Source organism: Myotis myotis, unplaced genomic scaffold (assembly GCF_014108235.1).
Source record: "Myotis myotis isolate mMyoMyo1 unplaced genomic scaffold, mMyoMyo1.p scaffold_m19_p_4, whole genome shotgun sequence".
NCBI classification, from domain to species: domain Eukaryota; kingdom Metazoa; phylum Chordata; class Mammalia; order Chiroptera; family Vespertilionidae; genus Myotis; species Myotis myotis.
Window position 1 is genome coordinate 108,072,279 of NW_023416346.1, and position 22,451 is coordinate 108,094,729.

The 22,451-nt window shown below is 38.7% G+C and overlaps 1 protein-coding gene across 1 annotated transcript; it reads right to left on the reverse strand.

Moving 5' to 3' along the window:
* Positions 1–19,801: 19,801 nt before the first annotated feature.
* LOC118653579 (dynein light chain 1, cytoplasmic-like) lies at positions 19,802–20,176 on the reverse strand. The gene has a single exon (XM_036304219.1). It carries the CDS (start codon positions 20,096–20,098, stop codon positions 19,802–19,804), a length of 297 nt encoding a protein of 98 aa, XP_036160112.1. The 5' UTR covers positions 20,099–20,176.
* Between the last annotated feature and the right edge of the window lie 2,275 nt (positions 20,177–22,451).

A 22,451-nucleotide genomic window follows, 5' to 3' on the forward strand; every position in this document is an offset into this window, starting at 1 on the left:
TCCACCTATCTCCCACCTCACCCCAAACCTTAACCTATCTATCTCCATTCATTTTTATGGTTGTACAATACTAAATTGCATATACTGTATCATTGTTTATTTAACAAGTTTCCTCTTCTGGTCCAGGGGCTGCCACCAGAACTACAATTCCCAGAATTCCTGGTGCTCCCTGTGCTCTTGGTTTCTGCTTCTGGTCCAGGGGCTGCAGAAACCAAAAGGACTGGGAACTCCAGCCATTTTCTGTCCACTGGGCTTCTGTCTTCTGGGCTGGGGATGTGCCCCGAGCTGTGAGGCAGCCGCTGGGGGCATGCCCCCAGCCCAGAAGCCCCACATTCTGTCTGCTGGGCTTCTGTTGGCTGGGCTGGAGGTGTGCCCCAAACCACGCAGTGGCAGCTTGGAGCAGGCCCCCAGCCCAGCAGCCCCTCATTGTGTCTGCAGCCCTCCCTCCCTCCGCAGCTGGGGTGTAGGACACTGGCGTTGTTGCCGGGGTGATGACGCCAGCATCCCACCCTGGCCATGGGCGCCGCCATCGTTGTCATGGAGTGATGGTTAATTTTCATATTACCCTTTTATTAGATTAGATGTTACAGGAAAGAGATAAATTGAGGTATGGAGTGTTAAGCAAAAAGGAACCAGGACCCTTATTTGGGAAATTCTCAGTTTATCCAGATTCCAAAAGATTCTAAAATTAAGAGATTTCACTGTGATAAAAGTGTACTCTAAGATACTTAGGTGAGATTGGTCAGGATGTTTTTTTAAGATTCCTAAGTCAAGGTCTGTCTCTCATCATGTCTATAGTCAGGGACTGTTTGCTACTTCACTGCCTTTTGGAGTTAACTTGTTTCAGGTAAGGTTTTGTCTCCCACACTATGTTTCCTAGAACTCTTCACAACCTTTTCTGTAATTGACCAGTTTTCACAAATATGTACTATGAAGACACTCAGGACAACTTCTAATTCCTATGCTTTCCAATTCTTTACTTTCTGCTTTAACCAGGAATCATAGTTTAATTGAACTGGGTCCTCTGTCAGCAGATTCCTTTTAGCAGTGAGGCTCTTCCTTTGATAAGATGATATACCCAGAAAATTTTTGATGTCTTTGAGTCTCAGACTCCTTCATAACATAACTCTATTATATAAACTTATTGTAACTTCTTTTTGGTAGTTTGTACTGGGCTCTGTCTTTGGTTATCTTACTACCAAATTTCAGTTGGAGATTTCTCTGGCTTCAAGTTTTGCTGTTTGCTTTCCAGCTGGCTTTCCATCCATTCTGACTGAGCACAGTGACAATTTGGTGATCCATGGGATCTGTAATCAGTACTCTTCTTTCTGTTCTTCCACATTTGTTACACCTTTGTGGGAACCTCACCAATTTTCTGTTTTCTGGAGTTTGTGGGCAATGCTTACAAGGACTTTGGGGTTTTCTGGTTTTCTCTGTCTCCTAATTTCACTGATGCTGTCCTTAAAGGATTTTCTTTTAAGACATGTTACTTGTTGTGGTCTCCTGAGAGAAGTGAAAAAAATCCAAAATGAAGTTGGTTCCAAATATTTTTATTTTTGTGGGTCTCACTAAGCCAGAATCAAGATATGGTCAAGAATGCTTTTCTTCATGGGAGCTTTAGGGGAGAATTCATTTCCTTGCTTTGTCCAGTTTCTACAGGCTACATATATTCCTTGCTTGGTGGTCCCCTTCCTCCACCTTTAAGGCAAGCGATATTGGGCCAAGTCCTTCTCACCCTGCCATACAACTGGTTCTGCTTCATTTGCTTCCCTCCTATAAGATCCCATTTGTAAGGATCCTTGTGATTACATTAGATCCACCTAGATCATCAAGAATAATCTCCCTGTCTCAAGGTGAGATGATTAGTAAATTTAACTCCATCTGAAGTTTTAATTTTCTTTTGTCATGTTACCTTACATATTCACAGATTCTGGAGATTAGTACCTGGACATATATAGAGGCCTTTATTTCTATCATACAAGCAATTCCTGAATTCTTGCCTTTAGGGTTTCGTATGTATGTATGTATGCATTAAAACACTATTTTCTTAAGTCACTGTGGTCTGGTCTTTTTTATAGATTTAAGCAGTTCAAAACCTACATGTGTATTATTGTCTGTCCTCCTTTGTGCAATACAGTGCATTTTAGTATATTCACAAGGTTTTATAACTCATCACCACTACCTAATTCCAGAATATATTCATCACCCCATAAAAAAGATCCCATATTCACAAGAATTTGCTCCCCATTACTGTTCCTTCAGCCTCTATCCACTACTAATCTACTTTATATATCTATAGATTTATATGTTTTGGACATTTCATATAAATTTATAAATTGAATCGTACAATATGAGCTCTTTTGTGACTGGCCTCTTTCACTTAGCATAATTTTTCAGTGTTCTTCAAAAGTGTAGCATACATCAGTAGATCAGTAGTTCAGTATTTTTATTTATATTTATATTATTATGTTTAATTTTCACCTGAGCATATTCTTATTGATTTTAGTAAGAGGGGAAGAGGAGAGAGAGAGAGAGAGAGAGAGAGAGAGAGAGAGAGAGAGAGAGAGAGAGAGAGAGAGAGAGAAGAGAGAACATTTGTTGGTTGTCTTCTGTATGTGCCCCAACCAGGGATGTGCCGGGAGCCGGTCCATCCTTGCTGTTTCAAAGGACCTGGCATATATGGCATACTGTTCTTAAAATGTTTGCTCACCTTCTTGGCACTATGTGTTTTAACCAAGGTCTCCTCTCTGAGAAAGGTTGTTTCCCCAGGTAGGGATTTTCCCCTGAAGTTAGGGAGGGAATAAAACCCCTCAACTAAGTGCCAGGCGGGTAATTAATCACTTTAACTACGAACAATCATGCTTAAGCTACATAATCTTTACTCCCTGGAATGGAGATAAGAAACGCCCTAACCTTTGGAATAGAGATTGATAGGATTGGAATCAAGTTGTATAAATACAGATGTAAGAGGACAGAACTTAGAAGACAGAACCAAGAGGCACAGAACCTAGACCAGAACCTACTCAGAACCTAGAGACAGAACCTAGCAAGAGAACATGGCAAAAGATCCTGGACTGAACCTGACTACAGAAATTGGCAAGAGAACCTGACTAGAACCTGGTGACTGAACCTGGCTGGAGAACCTGGACAGAACCTGGCTGGAGAACCTAGCGAGGGAACATGGCTACAGAACCTGGCTGGAGAACCTAGCGAGGGAACATGGCTACAGAACCTGGCTGGAGAGCCTGGAGAACCTAGCAAGAGAACATGGATACAGAACCTGGCTGGAGATCCTAACCAGAACTTCGCTGGAGATCCAGACCAGAACTTCGCTGGAGATCCTGGCTAGAGATCCTGGCTAGGCTGCTGATCAACTGAACACTGTCTCCGTGTCCTTCCTTCTTCGCCGACTCCGTCTACGCCTTTGGGAACCCCTGGACCTGCTGGGGTTGGACCCCGGCAGGGATGGACCCTGAAACCTAGGTATGTGCCCTAACTGGGAATTGACGCACAAACTTTTGGTGTATGGGATGACACTCCAACCAACTGAGCTACTCAGCCAGGGCTGAAATTATAGTCCTTTGATACTCAGTCTGTTGAGGGTTTTTAATCATGAAAGGATATTGTATTTTGTCAAATATTTCCCCCATTTGTTGGGATGATCATATGATTTCTATTTTTAATTCTATTAATGTGGTGTATCACATTTTTTTTATTTGTGTATGTTAGACCATCCTTGCATCCCAAATTAGACTTGGGCATGGTATATAATACTTTTAATGTGTTCTTTTTTTGTAAATTTATATTTTCAGTTTAAGTGTAGTTGGTATATAATCTCATATTGGTTATATTTGTTTCAGGTGTACACTATAGTGATTCAACATTTTTATACATTACAATGTGATCACCCCATTAACTCTAGTAATCATCTATCATTGTGTTGACTTACCACAATATTATTGACTGTATTACCCTTCCCCTTTTTACACATTTACCCACCCCCTCCCTTCTAGTAATAATTCCTTTTGTATTTGTTTCTCTGAATCTTTTTTTTTAGTTTATTTGTTTGGGGGTTTTTTGCTTCTTAAAGATTCCACATATATAAATGAAATGATATGGTATTTGTCTTTCTCTACCTGACTTATTTCACTTGTATAATACCCTCTAGATCCATTCATGTAATTGCAAATGGCAAGATTTCATTCTTTTTCAGTGCTGTGTAATATTCTATTATATAAGTGTATATATATATATATATATTTGAGAGAGAGGAGAGAGAGAGAGAGAGAGAGAGAGAGAGAGAGAGAGAGAGAGAGAGAGGAGAGAGAGGAAAAGAAACATTGGTTTGTTGTTCCACTTATTTATACATTCATTGGTTGATTCTTGCATGTGCCCTGACAGGGAATTGAACCTGCAACCATGCCATATCAGGACAATACTCTAATCAACTGAACTACCTGGCCAGGGTCACTACACATATTTGTCCATTCATTCATCCATTCATTTTTCAATATGTTTTTGAGTTGAGTTTGAAAGGAGGAATGACTTAGGCACCATGATGCTCATTATATTTCCATTTTCACTTGTTTTGAGATATTTTTGATGACTCCTTTGATTTCTTCTTTGACTGATTGTTCTGGAGTACATTGTGTAATTTACATGTATTTGTGAATTTTCTAGCTTTCTTCTTGTTGATTTCTAGTGTCATATCATATTGGTCATAAAGATTTGTCTTTTAAAAAAATTTCAAGGCTTGTTTTGTGGTCCATCTTATGATCTATCCTGGAAAATGTTCCATGCATGCTTGAGAAGAATGTGCTGCTGCTGTTGGATGAAATGTTTTACATATATATATATATATATATATATATATATATATATATATATGATTAGGTTTACAGTTGCATCAAAACAGTTTTGTCTTTTATTATTACTTATTGTACTATTTTTTATTCAAACAACTCTAAACCTACGTTTTCTTACCTCATATACAGACACTTTAAAAAGGGGAAAGAAGACTCTCTAAACTCATCAAGTTGTACACATTATGTGTAACTTTTGTATGTAAAATAATTTTAAAGAGGAAGAGGGAAAATTTTTAAAAATTGGATTTTATTTATTATAAATAGATAAAATGATCATATTTTCATATATATATATTAGTTTGGATGCACACTTCCAGTAAGCACTAAATGATAAGATGCTTTTATCAATACTTGTATCTTGGTAGAACAGACATCTGAATGTTAATCTCTGAAGAGAATAGCTACTGAGAAAATTTTTCTGAGTATTGCCTTGTGTTTAATTAGACATTATGAGTTTGTGCTGAAGTAGTGTAGTATCTTTCATAGTTTTATGGAAGCATATATGCATAAGTCTAATTTTTAGAATAATTATCAATACAAAGCTGTAACCATCCTAATCAATGACATATATAATGTTAGTCCAAATGTATACACAGATCTGACTGTGGGGTCTTAATTCCAAAGACTGAGCAAAAAAAGAATGAACTGGGTTATTAACTTGTGGAGCTGAAACATTTCCACATTCCTGTACATTATAGATCTAGATAGATGATGAGACCCCATTGCAGTAGATAATATATGTTGTGATCTGTCTGCCTTAGAGAGAGAGTAGACTCTAGCATGTTTATCAGGCTTCTCTAAGTACTTATGTCGTCTGAGAGATATATTTAAAAAGTTACTCTCAATATTTTATCTTCCTGGTAGTGAATGATGTTTTGAGCCCCAAGACGTCCATTTGTAAGACTGCTTGGGCTTCTAAGAATTGGTACAGGATGTTGAGAAGTTGAGAAATTTGTGACAGTAATCATATTGCTGGAAACTGAAGTCAAAGAACTCTTAGAATGAGTGTCTCTGTAGATGTATTTTTTTATTAAATCTGGGCACACTGCTCATTAAAATCTGATCAATATACCCATTTTAATGGGGGATTTTGCAGGTGGGAAATCAGGGCTATTGTGCATTATTAAATTTAGTGGGCAGACATTTATCCTACCTCCTAACATGATGTCACAAACAAATTGTAAGTCTTCTTGTCTTTGAATTCAGAGAATAAATATATGAAGCAAATAAATGCAAAACTGTGGGCAAAGCTTTTGTTAGAAATCCAAGTATCTTAAGCAGATGGTATGTTGTAAGTTCTCTTATTGAAGATATTATAGACAATGGTATATCATCTGCACATATGCCCCTTGGTGAAAAGTTCCCATGGATCAGTAGGATGTCGCCATCAAATATTTCCACCTGCATATATGTTTTATGGAGGAGGTATTATTGCAAAGTAGTTAAGGGCATAGCTTTTAGTGTCCAGACACTCAGATTCAAATTCCAACATTGTATCTTTACAGTTTTATTATCTTAGTAAGTTACATTTTAGCTTTGGGGAAGAAACAAAAACAACATATATATATTAGTTATATTTATGAAGATTGGATGAGATAATTTAAAAATTGCATGGTATCTTGCATAGCTCAATAACTGTGTGATCTAATTTTTATGCAGCTGAGTTTGATCAACCAAGGCATCCACGGCTGTCATCACTGTCCTATGTGTAATATGAATTAATGCTGATGTAGTGTAGGTGAAAGTGTGTTCATGATTCTGCTTCTCTGAATGAAAGTGTATTCATTCAGGTGTGAATTCTTCATCCCTATCTATGATGCCACACACTTTTCTCCTAGAATGCCGCATTTCTCAGGTCCAGGGAATGAGTAATTGATAACTTTATGCATGATGCTCTGGTGGTGGTCAGGAGTTTCTGGAAACATGAGATAAAGACCCAATTGCCTGACACTATCTATATCCCTGCTGTAATAAATCAGGTAGCTGTAAAAAATCAACAACACAATATTAGGTGACTGAACACAATTAAAATTTATTTACCATGGGAATGTTGGATGCAGGCAGGATAAATGATTCCCCAAATATTGACTGAGGGATATTTTTGAGACAAAGAATTATACAGTAATATTATAATATCCTATCCCTTTCTCCATAAATTTTGACATCCAGGATATTTCATGTCTACCTAATAGAAGAAATTTGGACTGGGGTTAATGTGGGCCCATATACATAAATATTTTCATTAATTAGTGGAGAGTTTGTGAAAATATTGTTTACCTTGTTCCCCTTTCTTTCATTAAAACTAAATATTGACTCCATAAAATCTAAAAATCCCTTCATTTTGCTATTCCTCTAACCAATAAAGCTAACATTGGCCTATGGTAAATATTTGAGAAATATGAGATGGGAAGGATTAACTGGTAAAGTAGGATTGTTTCACAACTGAAGTTATGGGCAAAAATCTAACTCTGAACTGAATAATTAAATGAATGTAGTATTTTCTTTATAAACCCCTCACATGTAAGTCTTCTTCTGCTTCATTAGATAACTTGCCATTTTCCTTTTGCTACATTTGGCAGTTTTCAATGTCTTTGATGACAAGTTAAGCATTTGCCCTGATCAGTATAGCATTCTGCTTGCAACATACATTGAACTATCCTATATAATAAAACCTTAATATGCAAATTGACTGAAATACAGAACCACTGGTGGAACGACTTGTCACTATGATGTGCACTCAAAGCAAGAGCTGTCACCTGGTGTTCAGTGTGCTCCCACAGGGGGAACACTGCTCAGCCAGAAGCACTGAGGAGCAGCAGCACTAAGGAGCAGCGAGCTGAGTGGTATGGAGCAGTGAGCAGGCGGGTGATAAGGAGCAAGGGGTTCCAGACCTCGAGAGGGATCCCAGACTGTGAGAGGGATGTCCAACTACCAGCTTAGGCCCAATCCCCTGAGGGCTCCAGAACTGCAAGAGGGCTCAGGCCAGGCTGAGGGGACCCCAACCCAGTGCACAAATTTTGTGCACTGGGCTTCTAGTAATATATAACTTTCTGGTATTCTTTTATTAAATATGCATGTGTGATATGTATTATAGTGTTCCAGACTACTTATTGGTTAACCATATTCATTTAAAATATTAATTCTACCACCAACTCTTCTTCAGTTACATATTTTTGTCAATTTTCATGACATCTTCATAAATTTAATCAATTAATTAAGTTGACTAAATTTTTTGTGAATATTACCTGCCTTCTGACTGGTAACATGTTACTATTTGAGTTGGCTTAAAGAAGTAGAATTTGGCAAGGCTTTCAAGGATGGGTAACATTTGTGTATGTAGACAGGAAAAAGGTCATTTTAGGAGGACCATGAAAATGAACAATGGTGTCTTTGGGAGATGCCTTAGGAGAAAAGTTAATTCACAGCAAACTTCTTGGAAGATTATAATAGGAGATGAGGCTGGAAAGATATATGAAGGCCAAACCTAAGGAGGGCTTTTGAAAACATCAAGTTAAGAATTTTCAGCTGTTTTGTAGGTGTTTCAGCAGGATTCTTTTTTTTTCAGTTACAGTTTACATTCAATATTATTTTGTTTAGGTTTCGGGTATACAGCATCGTGGTTAGACAATCATATACTTTACAAAGTGTCCCCCCCATAGTTTCAGTACCCACCTGGCACCATACATAGTTATTACAATATTACTGACTATATTTCATATGTTGTACTTTACATCCCTGTGACTATTTTGTAACTACCAATCTGTATTAATCAATCCCTTCATCTTTTTCTCCCAGTCCCCCAACGGCCCTCCTCTCTGGCAACCATAAATCTGTTCTCTTTATCTATGAGTCTGTTTCTATTTTGTTTGTTAATTTTGTTCTTTGAATTCCACATGTAAGTGAAATCTTATGGTATTTGTTTTTTTCTGATTTATTTCTCTCATCATAATACCATCTAGATCAGTGATGGCGAACCTTTTGAGCTCGGCGTGTCAGCATTTTGAAAAACCCTAACTTAATTCTGGTGCTATGTCACATATAGAAATTTTTTGATATTTGCAATCATAGTAAAACACTTATATTTTTTATATTTATTTTATATATTTAAATGCCATTTAAAAAAGAAAAATCAACCAAAGAAATGAGTTCACGTGTCACCTCTGACATGCATGTCATAGGTTCGCCATCACTGATCTAGATCAATCCATGCTGTCCCTAACGACAAGATTTAATACTTTTATGGCTGAGTAGCATTCCATTGTGTAAATGTACCACAGCATTTTTATTCACTCATCTATTGATAGGCACTTTAGTTGCTTTCATATCTTGCCTATTGAAGATAACACTGAAATAAACATAGGGGTGTATATATTATTTTGAATTAGTGGATTTGGATATATATGCAGAAGTAGAATGATTGGCTCATAAGATAGTTCTATTTTTAATTTTTTGAGGATCCTCCATACTGTTTCCCATAATGGCTGCATCAGTATGCATTCCCATCAGGGGATTATATTTTAATCGATGTGCAAGATAAAATGGCTTAGAGAAGGCTGGATGCAGGAAAACCAAATGAGAGTTTGTATTAACTTAGGCTAAAAGGTTATATACCCTTTGGTTAGAGTCAGAGAAAATGGAGCAAAAACAATAAATTCAAGAGACATTTAAAAGAAAAACTGACAAGGCCCAAGTCATTTTGTAAAATGTATTATATTTATAGTTTTTAAATTTATAAAATGTTTTACATGTAAGAGAAACCAAAGAAGGATTGTGATTTCAATCCTGTAAACTACGTAATGATGGAGCCAATAATATAAATAATATATGTATATATGTATGTATCATTCATCTATGTATATATCTACCTGTCAGAATAAAATGAGCTTAGTTCTATTAAGAGCTAGATTTTAGAAAATTTGAATTCAAGGGATAATAAGATAATTAAGTTGAGCAATTTAACCTCCATTAGAGACATGTAGGACTGCAGAAAATGGTAGTCAGAGTTAGAATTGTAACTTTTTTAATTTTTTTTCTCCAGTTGCTGTTCAGATTGAGCTTGTTTCTCTGCCTTATCTTCTAATTCACTAATTTGGTCCTCTGCTTCTTCTAGTCTGCTGTTGAAACTTTCCATGGTGTTTTTGATTGTAGCTATATCACTTTTCATTTCTTCCTGATTCTTGCATAGGTTGTTGATTTTCTCATCCATCCGGTGAATGAATTGTACAACCATTATTCTGAATTCTTTTTCTGTCATGTTGCATGCTTCAATTTCATTAATGTCCTTTCTTGGTGACTCCTCATTGTCTTTCCTCTGGGTGTTGTTTCGTCTCTTCATTCTGATTATCTCCCGATGGTTCAAACGTCGAGTTGGGTGGGCCAGGGCCTTGTGCAGTGGGAGCCTCCCACCACCCTAGTGTCACTGAAGAGCTCTGACACTAAGATGTGTGGTTGTTGTGGGTTGGTGGGAACCAGGCTCGCTCAGAGTCAGTGTTGTCAGCGCTCAATGTGGCCTCGTACGCACCCTTAGAATCAGGGACCCTGCCTGCACCATGCTGAAACAGAGACCCCCCTGAAGCGTGTTGAAAACCAGAGCCCCCTAGAGTGCGCCAGGAGTCAGAGTTCCCCAGAATCCAGTATCAGAGTCTCTGTTGCTTCGCGCGATCTTGCCTTGAGAATCAGGGTCCCTGTGTGCCCTTGCACCAGGAATTGGAGTCACTGGCTCTTAGTATGAATGCACAGGAAATCAGGATCTCAGGCGCAGGTGAAAAGAAACACAGTCAAGTCACTGGTGCTTGGTGCTGCCACCTGCCCAGAGAATCGGGGTCCCTGGGCCTGTGATATGTGGGACAAATTCCCGGTGTTCGCGCGATTGCTCCCAGCCCAGGGCTTAGAAGCTGGCAGTGCGCCTAGGCTCAGCTCCTGGGGTTCACGCGTTTGCTTCCAGCCCAGGGCTCAGAAGCTGGCAGTGCACGTAGGATCAGTTCCAAGGTGCTCTTGCACTTCCAGGCTAAAGTTCCTGGAGCACTGAGGCCCCGGCAAGGGGTAGGTCTATCAGTTAGTTACTCTGGCGCCCGCAAGCCTGCAGGAAGGGGGGATGGGCTCTGTTACTCAAGGATCTGCCGCGGAGATTTCTGAACTTTTGGAGTCCGCAGGTCTGTAGCTGTGGTCACAGGTCTCTGTCCCCAGTGGCTGCAGGGTCCTGGTATGCGTCTGAGATCAGACTGGGTGGTGCTGAGGCCAGGATCCTAGTCTCAAGCAGCTCTGTTTCCTAAGATGGCATGGCCCCCGTGCCTGTGCTGGCCACCCAGGAGTGTCCGCACAGGGTCCAGGACTCGGCCGCTTAAGACTGCCGGTTTAGCAGCCCCTTAGAAGACCTGCAGAATCTAACTGTCCCTAGCTCATACACACACACCACACGTGTCCACACACTCCTCTATCACTTCCTTGAGCTCTCACACTCTCTCCCTCCCTACCTTCCTGCTGGTCGCCATTTTGGAAGTCTGCTCTAGAATTGTAACTTAATAACATGCAATGAACATGCAGTGTACAAGTAGTTTTGGTGGACCCTTAGTTTTATTATTTCCACATTTTTATAGCTGTATATGATAGATCATTTGATTATTTTTATTTAAGAGAATTTTGATGTTAGAAAAATTACATATTCTTACAGAGACTACATATGCATTAACCACAAAGTACTTATTTCTAAGCTCACAAGATGATTACTACTCCTGCCCAAATCTTAAAATGAAACCATATTTATTTAAAGAAGAATTTACAACATTGGAAAGTTTATCACTAGCTGAGCTACCATTTGATTTTTCAGAATATGATGGTATCTATATATATACAAGGCTAATATGCAAAGTGTCCGTTGAGAGTTCAACTGGGAGACTGGAAATTCGATCTCTCACTATGACATACGCTGACCACCAGGAGGCAGTGAGGGACGAAGGAAGGCCTTGGCCAGCAGCTGGAAGGCCCTGATTGGCCCTGATCATAGGCCAGGCCTAGGGACCCTACACATGCACGAATTTTGTACACTGGGCCTCTAGTGCTTAAATAATGACCCAATAAGCTGCCTGATTCTTTTTGTTGGTATTTTGATTATCTCATGCCTATGTTACCAATTCTTCAGGATTTTTAGCACAGCAAAATCATTGCTATGATCAGAATCCAAAAGCAATGAGTTTGCCATTTCTCTTTCTGGTATCAGGTCTAGTTTAAATTACAAATGATTTTTTAGCATTTACATAATACAGCATGTGTTTCAGTCATGTTGATGCATATTTCTCAAGTATTTCCCTAGTTGTGAGATTCATATTATTCCTATTGCCTTGGTTAGCACAGAGGAATGGAATATATGTGTTTATTTATCAATGCAAATATATTGAGACAAATTGAAAAATTGCAGTGAAGCCCAAGAGTGCCTTCCTTTAATTTGAGAATTATGCAACTGTCTCCAAAACACTGTCCAATGTTGATTTTTTAAAACAAATTCTTTACATTATCTAAAAGAAGATTAACAAATAATATCCTTTTTTCATATGTTAAAGCAAAGAAGCAGTTTTATACAAAGACATGCTACAATACCCAGCTGGAGTCTTATCTTTTATTTGTTCCAATTTATACCTAATACTTAATGCATCAGTGCTGTCCTTCCCCTCTCAGAAGCCTCTTTTAATTTCATTCACCATTACAGTGATTCATTATCCTTGTCCTCTTGTCTCTTCTGATCTGATGCTTTATTGCATATTCCTATAATAGTTTTCTTCAAGCACCACTTCTAATTCCTGACCATTAAGGACTCTGTCTCAATTTCACATTACAAAATCTGCCTTTCCTCATCAGTTCTATGAGTTTCTAGCTACCTTGGTATATTGCTAATTTGAAGTTGATGACTCCCAATGTTCCCCTTTCTATTTGCCCTCTCATCTTGGATCAATAATCATAAACAATTTATAGGGAAGACACATGGGACACTCAGGGTCATCCACACAGAGAAGTTTGGACTACAGAGTCATACAAAGCAGGTTTTTTAAACCTCAGAATATTGATACTTTGGACTGGAAAATTTTTCATCATGGGGGGATTATCCTGTGCAATGGAGAATGTTCAGCAGCATTCCTGGCCTCCATCTACTAAATGACAGTAGAAGCCATCCCCCACAGAGCTGCAACAAGCTAAAAGATTTCCTGACAATATGTATGTACCCTGGGGCCAAAACCAGTCATAATAACTATGGATCTATAAGATCATTTGTAAGGTCCATTTGCTTTGTATATAGAATATTTCTTCAGCTCACAAGTATATTTTTAAGTCCTTAAATAATTAGTGTTGCCATTGGTGCTTATCCTTCTATGATATTTATCTCATGATGGCTTTTCAATACCCTTTTATTCTCTAGTTCCTTAAGTAATTGTTGTTTTATTTGAGACTTTATATTGAGATTTACTGCAAAATAAGATTTAGTTTTTATATGAAATTTAGGAAGCTATAAGCTATCAGACATCTGAAACTCAATACGGTTAGCTATGCTGCTATATTATGGGAACAATATTAGAAAAGGTATTTAGGAATTCGTATAGTGACCTAGAAAGCTATGTTTGAATATTGAAAAAGGGGACTGACTGTTTAACAACAATCCCAGGCTGACTGACCTTAAGGACTGTGAATGTTTACCCTGAACCAAAGTAAGATCAAGACATCTGCATATGGCATTCTGCCATTATTCTTGTGAGGACATAAAATTATATCACATTTCTGGAAAGAAACAAAGTTAATACACATTGAGTGACTCTAAGAATATTGATATCTTCTTAACAAGTAATTACATTTTTAATCATCTATATATAATTAGTTACTCATATATCTAGATTTAACCTTTCTTTTGAGCTCTAGTCACACACATCCAACTGCATCCTTTATATCTCTACTGTAGTATTTCTATGCATCTGAATTTAACAATTGCAAAATGGAATTTTAAATTTTCAGTATTCTCCCACCACTTGGTTTTCTGCCTATCTCTCTAAAATAATCTTAAACCACTCTCCCCTTGCTCATTGTGGAGAAGCTTTTTTAAAAAAGGCCAACTGTTTTTGACTTTCCTCTTACTGAAGGAGGGATCTATGTCCACTCCCCTTAAATTTGGGTGTGCCTCTGATTTCTTCAATCACTAAGATATAACAGCAGTAATGCAGGGTGACCAATGAGGCTAGAATAGAGAAGGCTATGAAGCTTGGAATGTTTGCTCTCTGAAGGCTTTCCCAGGATTTTCCTTCTCAGATATGTAAGTAAAAAAGGCCCAGATAATTTCAGCTCAGTCAGTTGAATCACTCCTAACTCATTTGTTTCTTTCCTGCTAAGGCCCCAGATAAATCACATCTTTTCTGCCCAGTCTAAATCCCTTACCCATAAAATCCATCCTATATAATAAAAGCCTAATATGAAAATTGTCCCTCCAACCAGGAGTTCGACCAGGGGGCAGAACTGGCCGGCCAACTACGGGAAGGGAGGTCCCTGTCGGCAGCCGGCAGCCAGCAACCTCTAGGGACCCTACCTGTGCACAAATTTCATGCACTGGGCCTCTCATGAATATAATAAAATGGTGGTTGTTTTATCCCACTAAATTTAGCTTTGCTTCTTATAAAATGATAGTAACTACAAAATTTAGCATTGTTTTTGTTCCTAGAAGGCCTTGAATTCTCTTTTACCTTAGACCTATATAAATGTGATTGCCTGAGCATCCATTCATTGGTTCCTGTGACTGTGCCTCCTTTCTTTGGAAAATCAGTCTTGGCTGACAGAAGATGTCTTGCCTGGGAAATTACATCTCTCCCATGGTTGCAATGCAGCTCTCAGCCAATGAATGAGTAATACACTATTATACAGGTACAAATGGTCAGCCCCTTACCTCATGGAAGGGAGAGCTCTACGGTAAGGTTTATGTTCCAGAGCCCTTCTCCTATGGTTTAGGCCAAGGATAGACTATCCCTGAAAACACATCCTTACTCAGCTTTTGCCCCTTTCCTATTCTGCTTGTCTGGCTCTTTCCTGTGCTTTGTATCTCAGCATATTTGCCACAACCTAAGATAGGAAGAATTTCCTATCCAAGCTGGTTTCCACGCTTCCCATCTACATGATATTCTATCATAGCACTCTGTTGATTTCTTCACACAATTTTTCTCAATGAAATCCTATTTTTATTAATATAATGCCAGTTTAGTGTCTATACTTCTTTCTCTACCACTGAATATGAAGACTATGGCTTTTTTCACTTCCTATTGCATTCCCAGGCCTTATGCCACAATACCTGATAGATAGAAGATTCTCAATATATATAAATTGAATATGTAAGTAGCTAGAAAGATAAGTTTCCTAAGGTTATAATCAAAGATGCATATAAAGATAAATTTTTAAATATGTGAATAATAATATTTAAATGGTAAAAGCTGAAATTCCCACTCATAATATTTTATTGAAAAGCTATATTAACCATTAAGAATAATATTTTAAAATAATTTTCTGATTCTTTTCATTATTTACTTTTGATTTTTAAAATGTATCTTTATTTTTGAAAGTAATACAGATGTTCCCTTTTTGTACCCAATTGACTCCCCCCCCTACATCCTGCTTTCCTCCATGCCTTTACTAAGCTATTGTCTGTATCCAGGGGTTTCTTCTATGTCTCCGGATCAATTTTGTTCATCATTTTATTCTGTTTATTAGATTCCATATATGAGTGATATCATGTGGTACTTATCTTTCTCTGGTTGATTTACTTTGCTCATCATAAACTCTCCAGGCCAATCCATGTTGTCTCAAAGACTAGGAGATTCTTGTTTTTCACAGATGCATAGTATTCCATGGTATAAATGTACCACAGCTTTTTTATCCACTCATCTACTGATGGGCACTTGGGTTATTTCCAGATCTTAGCGATTATAAATAACACTGCTATGAACATAGGAGTGCATATATTCTTTCTGACTGTTGCTTCGTGTTTCTTAGGATATATTCTAGAAGTGGGAGCAGTAGGTCAAATGGCAGTTCCATTTTTAATTTTTTGAGGAAGCTCCATACTGTTTTCCATGGTGGCTTCACCAGTCTACATTCCCACCAGCAGTGTATTAGGGTCCCCTCTTCTCCACATCCTCACCAACACTTGTTGTTTGTTAATTTGTTGATGATAGCCATTCTGATAGTGTGAGGTGATAACTCATTATTATTTTAATTTGCATCTCTCTGGTGATTAGTGTCTTTGAACATTTTTTTCATTTCTCTTGGTCAACTTTGGAGAAGTGTCTGTTTAGGTCCTTTGCCCATTTTTTAATTGGATTGTCTTAATTTTGTTAAGTTGTATGAGATTCTTATATATTTTGAAAATGAACCTTTATCATACGTATCATTGGCAAATATGTTCTCCCATACAGAAGGATCCATTTTCATTTTGTTTATGGTTTCTGATATGCAGAAGCTTTTTATTTTGATGTAGTCCCATTTATATATTTTCTCCTTTGTTTCCCTTGCCCTAGGTCACCGTGGTCGGCAAACTGCAGCTCGCGAGCCACATGTGGCTCTTTGGCCCCTTGAGTGTGGCTCTTCCACAAAATACCACTTGCGGGCGCACGTACAGTGCGATTGAAACTTCGTGGCCCATGCTCAGAAGTCGGTTTTCAGCCTGGGTGAGTCTATTTCGTTTTTTTATTTTTTTTATTTTTATTTTTTTTTCTATTTTGAAAAAGTACTGTTGATATTTTGCTCTGTTGACTAATGAGTTTGCTGAACACTGCTAGGAGATGTATTGGCAAACATATTGCTACAAGAGACGTCTGAGATTTTGCTGGCTATGCTTTTTTCTAGTAGTTTTATGGTTTCACAGCTTACATTTAAGTCTTTCATCCATTTTGAGTTTATTCCTGTGTAAGGCATAATTTGGTGGTCTAGTTTCATTTTTTTGCATGTACCTGTCCAATTTTCCCAATGCCATTTTTAAAAAAGACTGTCTTTACTCAATTATGTGCTTTTGCCTACTTTGTCAAATATTAAGTGAATGTAATGGCGTGGGTTGATATATGGGTTCTCTGTATTGTTCCAATGATCTATATGCCTGTTCTTGTGCTAGTACCAGGCTGTTTTGATTACAGTGGCTTTGTAGTATAACTTGATATCTGATATTGTGATCTCTCCAACTTTGTACTTCTTTCTCAGGATTGCTGTGGCTGTTCAGGGTCTTTTGTGGTTCCATATAAATTTTTGGAGAGTTTTATCTAGATCTGTGAAATATGCCATTGGTGTTTTAATAGGAATTTTGATGAATTGCTTTGGGGGGAGACATTTTAATCATGCTAATTCTACCAGTCCATGAACATGGCATATTCTTCCTCTTGTTTATATCTTCTGTCACTTTTTTCAATGCCCTATAGTTTTCCGAGTACAGGTCTTTAAGTCTTCAACCTCCTTGGTTAAGTTTATTCTTAAGTATCTTAATTTTTGGTTGCAATAGAAAATGAGACTTTTTTTTGTTTCTCTTTCTGAGAGTTCATTATTGGTGTATAAAAATGCCATTGATGTTAATTTGTATCCTGCAACCTTGCTGAATTCATTTATTAAACCTCGTAGTTTTGTGATGGAGTTTTTATAGTTTTCTACACACAATATCATGCCATCTGAGAATAATGATAGATTTACTTCCTCCTTTCAGTCTAGATGCCTTTTGTGTCTTCTTCTTGTCTGATCTCTGTGGCTAGGTATTCCAGTACTATGTTGAATAAGAGTAGTGAAAGCAGGCATCATTGTCTTATTCATGTTATTAGGGGAAATGGTTTTAGTTTTTGCCCATTGAGTATGTTGTCTATAGTTTTATCATACATGGCCTTTATTATGTTGAGGTATGATCCCTCTATTCTCACTTTGCTGAGAGTTTTTATTTAAAAAGGGTGTTGGATTTTGTATAATGCTTTTTCTGCATGTAATCATATGATCATGTGATTTTTTACTTTCAATTTGTTTTTTTGATGTATCACATTTATTGATTTGTGAATATTGTACAAGCCTTGTGTCTCTGGAATCAATCCCACTTGGTCATGGTGTATGATCCTTTTAATATATTGCTGCATCCTATTTGCTAATATTTTATTGAGGTTTTTAACATCTATGTTCATCAGGGATATTGACCTGTAATTCTCTCTCTTTGTAGTGTCTTTATCTGGTTTTGGAATTAGGATAATGTTGGCCTCCTGTAAAGAGCTTGACAGTGTTCCTTCCTCTTGGAGTTTTTGGAATAGTCTGAGGAGGATAGGTATTACTTCTTCTTTGAATATTTGATAAAACTCTCCTGTGAAGCCACCTAAACCAGGGATTTTATTTACCAGGAGGGTTTTTTTTATTATTATTGTTTTTATTATGGTTTCAATCTCATCAGTGGTTTTTGGCCTTTTCGTGTTATCTGACTCTTTCTAATTCAGTTTTAAAAGATTGTATTTTTCTAGGAATTTGTCCATTTCACCCAGATTATCCAATTTGTGTGCATAAAGCTGTTCATAGTATTTTCTTATAATCCTTTGTATTTATGTGGTGTCAGTTGTTATTTTACCTCTTTTGTTTCTAATTTTATTTATTTGCACTCTTTCTCTTTGTTTCTTGATGAGTCTGGTTAAAGTTTCATTAATCTTGCTTATTGTTTCAAAGAACTAGCCCTTGGTTTCATTAAACTTATGTATTGTTTTATAGTCTCTATGTCATATATTTCCACTCTAATATTTATTATTTCCTTCCTTCTACTTATTCTGGACTTTTCTTATTGTTCTCTTTCTAAGATTTTAAGTTGTATGGTTAGATAACATTAAAATTTGTTCCTTTTTTTGAGGTAGGCCTCTAGTGCTATTAACTTCCTTCTGAATACTGCTTTTACTGTGTCCCATTGATTTGGGCTTGTAGTGTGTTCATTTTCATTTGTTTCTAGAAGTATTTTTATTTATTTCTTTATTGATCTCATTAGTAACCCATTAATTTTCTAAAACATGCTAAGTAGCCCCCATCTTCCTAATGTTTTAATGGTATTTTTAGTGTAATTGATATCTAATTTCATGCCATTGTGAACCAAGAAGATGATTGATGCAGTTTCAATCTTCTTGAACTTGTAGCGACTTCTTTTGGGTCCTAACATGTGGTCTACCTTTGAAAATGTCCCATGGGAACAATAGAGCAATGTATATTCTGCAGCTTTGGGGTGAAATGTTCTGTAAATATCAATTAAATTAAGTGTGTCATTTAGAGTCACTCTTTTGTTGTTGATTTTTTTTTTTTTTTTTGGTCTGGAACATCTATCCAGTGAAGCCAATGTGGTGTTAAAGCCCCATACTATGACTATATTGCTGTTGATCTCTCCCTTAAAGTACTCCAGAAGTTTTTTTTTTATATATATATTTAGGTGATCCTATGTTGGATGCATATGTTTACCAGGGTTAAATCTTCTTGTTGTTTTGATCCCTTTGGTATTATGTAGTGGCCTTTATTGTCTCTCATGATGGCCTTCATTTTGAAATCTATTTGCCAGATATGAGTATTGCTAGCCCAGCTTTTTTCTCATTTCCATTTGCATAGAAAAATTTTTCCCATTCTTTCATTGTCATCCTGTGTGAGTCTTTTGTTATGAGGTGGGTCTCTTGTAGACAGCATATATGGGTCATATTTTCTTTTCTTTTTTTCTCCAACAAATTTTATTTTGGGAAAGGAATGGATTTTGAGGAGAAAAAACATGGGGCAGAGAGGTATGGAATAGAAAATAAATACAAATGTAAGCTTCTTTGCTAATTGTTTTATAATCACAACAAATGAGTACAGCGAATACCCTGTATAAAACAACACAATAAAGGTTCAAGATCAAGGTGTTCCTTTAGACAAGGCTGAAGATTTCTGTCTCTGGTATTTGGAATTTAGGCTGCAATCCTTATTTTTGGATGGATCACTGATTTGAACAGAAGAATGGCCACTTGGCCCAGGTAGAAGTAGATGAAGTATTTGGTTTCATGTGTCAGGTAACTACCGAAGCTCCTCCCCATGATGCAGTGCCAGGTGGGGTTGTACTTCTTGTCAAACTCCTTCTTAATATGGGCCACAATGTCCTTTTCTATGTTATATTTCTCCAACGCCTGAGTAGCACATTCCACGGAGTCATGTTGCATCTCCTCCGACATATCGGCATTTTTGATCACCGCTTTTCGGTCGCACATGGTTACAGTGGAGCAGCGGCTGGCCCACTGCAACAGTCTCCTGGAGGAGGGGCTGGCGAGGCTCAGACCCAGCTAGAGAAGCAGTCACTACTGAAGCCGTGGGTCATATTTTCTTATATATTCAGCTAACATATGTCCTTTGATTGGAGCATTTAATCTATTTAAACTTAATGTTATTATTGATATGTACTTATTTATTCCCACTTTAATTCTTTATGCCTGTTTCTCTTTCTCCTTTTTTTTTTTTTTTTTTTTTTTTCATTTTTACACCAGTCTCTTTAACATTTCTTGAAATGCTGCTTGGTGGTGATAAACTCCTTTAGCCTTTTTTTGTCTGAGTAACTTTTTTTTAAATATATATATTTTATTGATTTTTAACAGAGAGGAAGGGAGAGGGACAGAGAGTCAGAAACATCGACGAGAGAGAAACATCGATCAGCAGCCTCCTACACGCTCCCCACTGGGGATGGGCCTGCAACCAAGGCACATGTCCTTGGCGGGAATCGAACCTGGGACCCCTGAGTCCCCAGGCCAACACCCCAACCGGTCAGTTCTGTCTGAGTAACTATTTCACCACCTATTTTAAATTAGAGGCCCAGTGCATGAAATTTGTGCACTCAGGGGGGTCCCTCAGCTCAGCCTGTGCCCTCTTTCAGTCCAGGAGCCCTCAGGGGATGTCCGTCGGACATCCCTAGCACTGTAGTGGAGGTGGGAGAGGCTCCCACCACTGCTGCTGTGCTCACCAACCTTGAGCCCAGCTTCTGGCTGAGTGGCGCTTCCCCTCTGGGAGCTCACTGACCACCAGGGGGCAGCTCCTGCATTGAGAATCTACCCCTAATGGTCAGTGAGCATCTTAGCAACCGGTTGTTCTGCTGTTTGGTCAATTTGCATATTAGGCTTTTATTATATAGGACTAGAGGCCTGGTGCACAAAAATTTGTGCACTGGCGGGGGAGGGGGGGTGGAGGGGAGTGTCCCTCAGCTCCACTTGTGCCCTCTCACAGTCTGGGACCCCTCGGGAGATAACCACCTGCTGGCTTAAGCCTGCTCCCCGGGTGGCAGATGGCAGGCCTGATCCCTTGGTGCCTGCCCCGCCTCCCCAAGTCATGCACACGGCAGGGCCGATCCGGGTCGGGTTGCACACGGGATGCCCAGGCGGGCCGGCTGATCTCTGCTGCCCCACCCGGCCACCCCGGGTCGGGTCGCACACGGATGCCCGCCACCCTGGGTGGCAGATAGCAGGCCAGGATGGTGACAGGGCTGGCGGGATGGTGCTGTTCCGCCCCACCACCCAGGGTCGCAAATAGCAGGTCCAGAGGATGGTGGGGCAGGCAGGAGGGTGCTGTCCCACCCTGCCTGAGGTATGAAAATTAGCTGCCATATTTGTTGACAGTTAATTTCCATATCGCACTGATTAGCCAATGGGAGGGGTAGTGAAGGTATGGTCAATTACCATGTTTGTTTATTATTAGATAGGACTAGGGGCCCAGTGCTCAAATTCTTGCACCTTGAAAGGAACTGTGGGCCTTGAGGCTGCAGTGGCGGCACTGGCCCCGGCAGCAGATGCAAGTGGGGCCGGCACAGGCAGCAGGTGCGAGTGCCGGGCAGGACCCTGGCACATGGGAGCAAAGAATTTTCAGTAACCACCAGAGGCTCACCCCAATGACAGCAACTGGTGCCCCACCTTGGTCTGGCACCCCCACTCACCTGCTCCACCATCCCACTATCACTGACACCCGCCATGCTCTGCACTCTGCCACCTGCTGCCAACGCCTGCCGCCAACGCCTGCCATGCTCCGCGCATGCTTCCTGGTGGTCAGCGCATGTCATAGCGACCAGTTCAGTTGTTCTGCCGTTTGGTCTATTTGCATATTAGGGTTTTATATATATGGATAATAGCCTTGTTGTATAGAGTAATCTTGGTCTCAGATCCTTGCTTTTCGTTACCTTAAATACTTAATACCATTCCCATCTGGCCTGTAGTTTCTGATGAGAAATTAGCTCACAACCTTGTGGGAGCTCCTTAGTAGGTAACACATTGCTTTTCTCTTGCTTCCTTTAAGATTCTCTTTCTTTAATTTTTGGCATTTCGATTATGCTGTGTCTTGGCATGGACCTGTTAGAGTTCTTTTTGCTTGATAGTTTCTGTGAATCCTGAACTTGTGTGACTTTTTCCTTCACCAGGTTAAGGGCATTTTCTGTCATTATTTCTTTAAATGTGTTCTCTATCCCTTGCTCACTTTCTTCCCATTCTGGTACTCGTATGATGTGAATATCATGTTTCATATTATACCACAATTCCCTTAAACTGTCCACCTGTTTTTTAATTGTATTTTCTTTTTGGTTCTCTGATT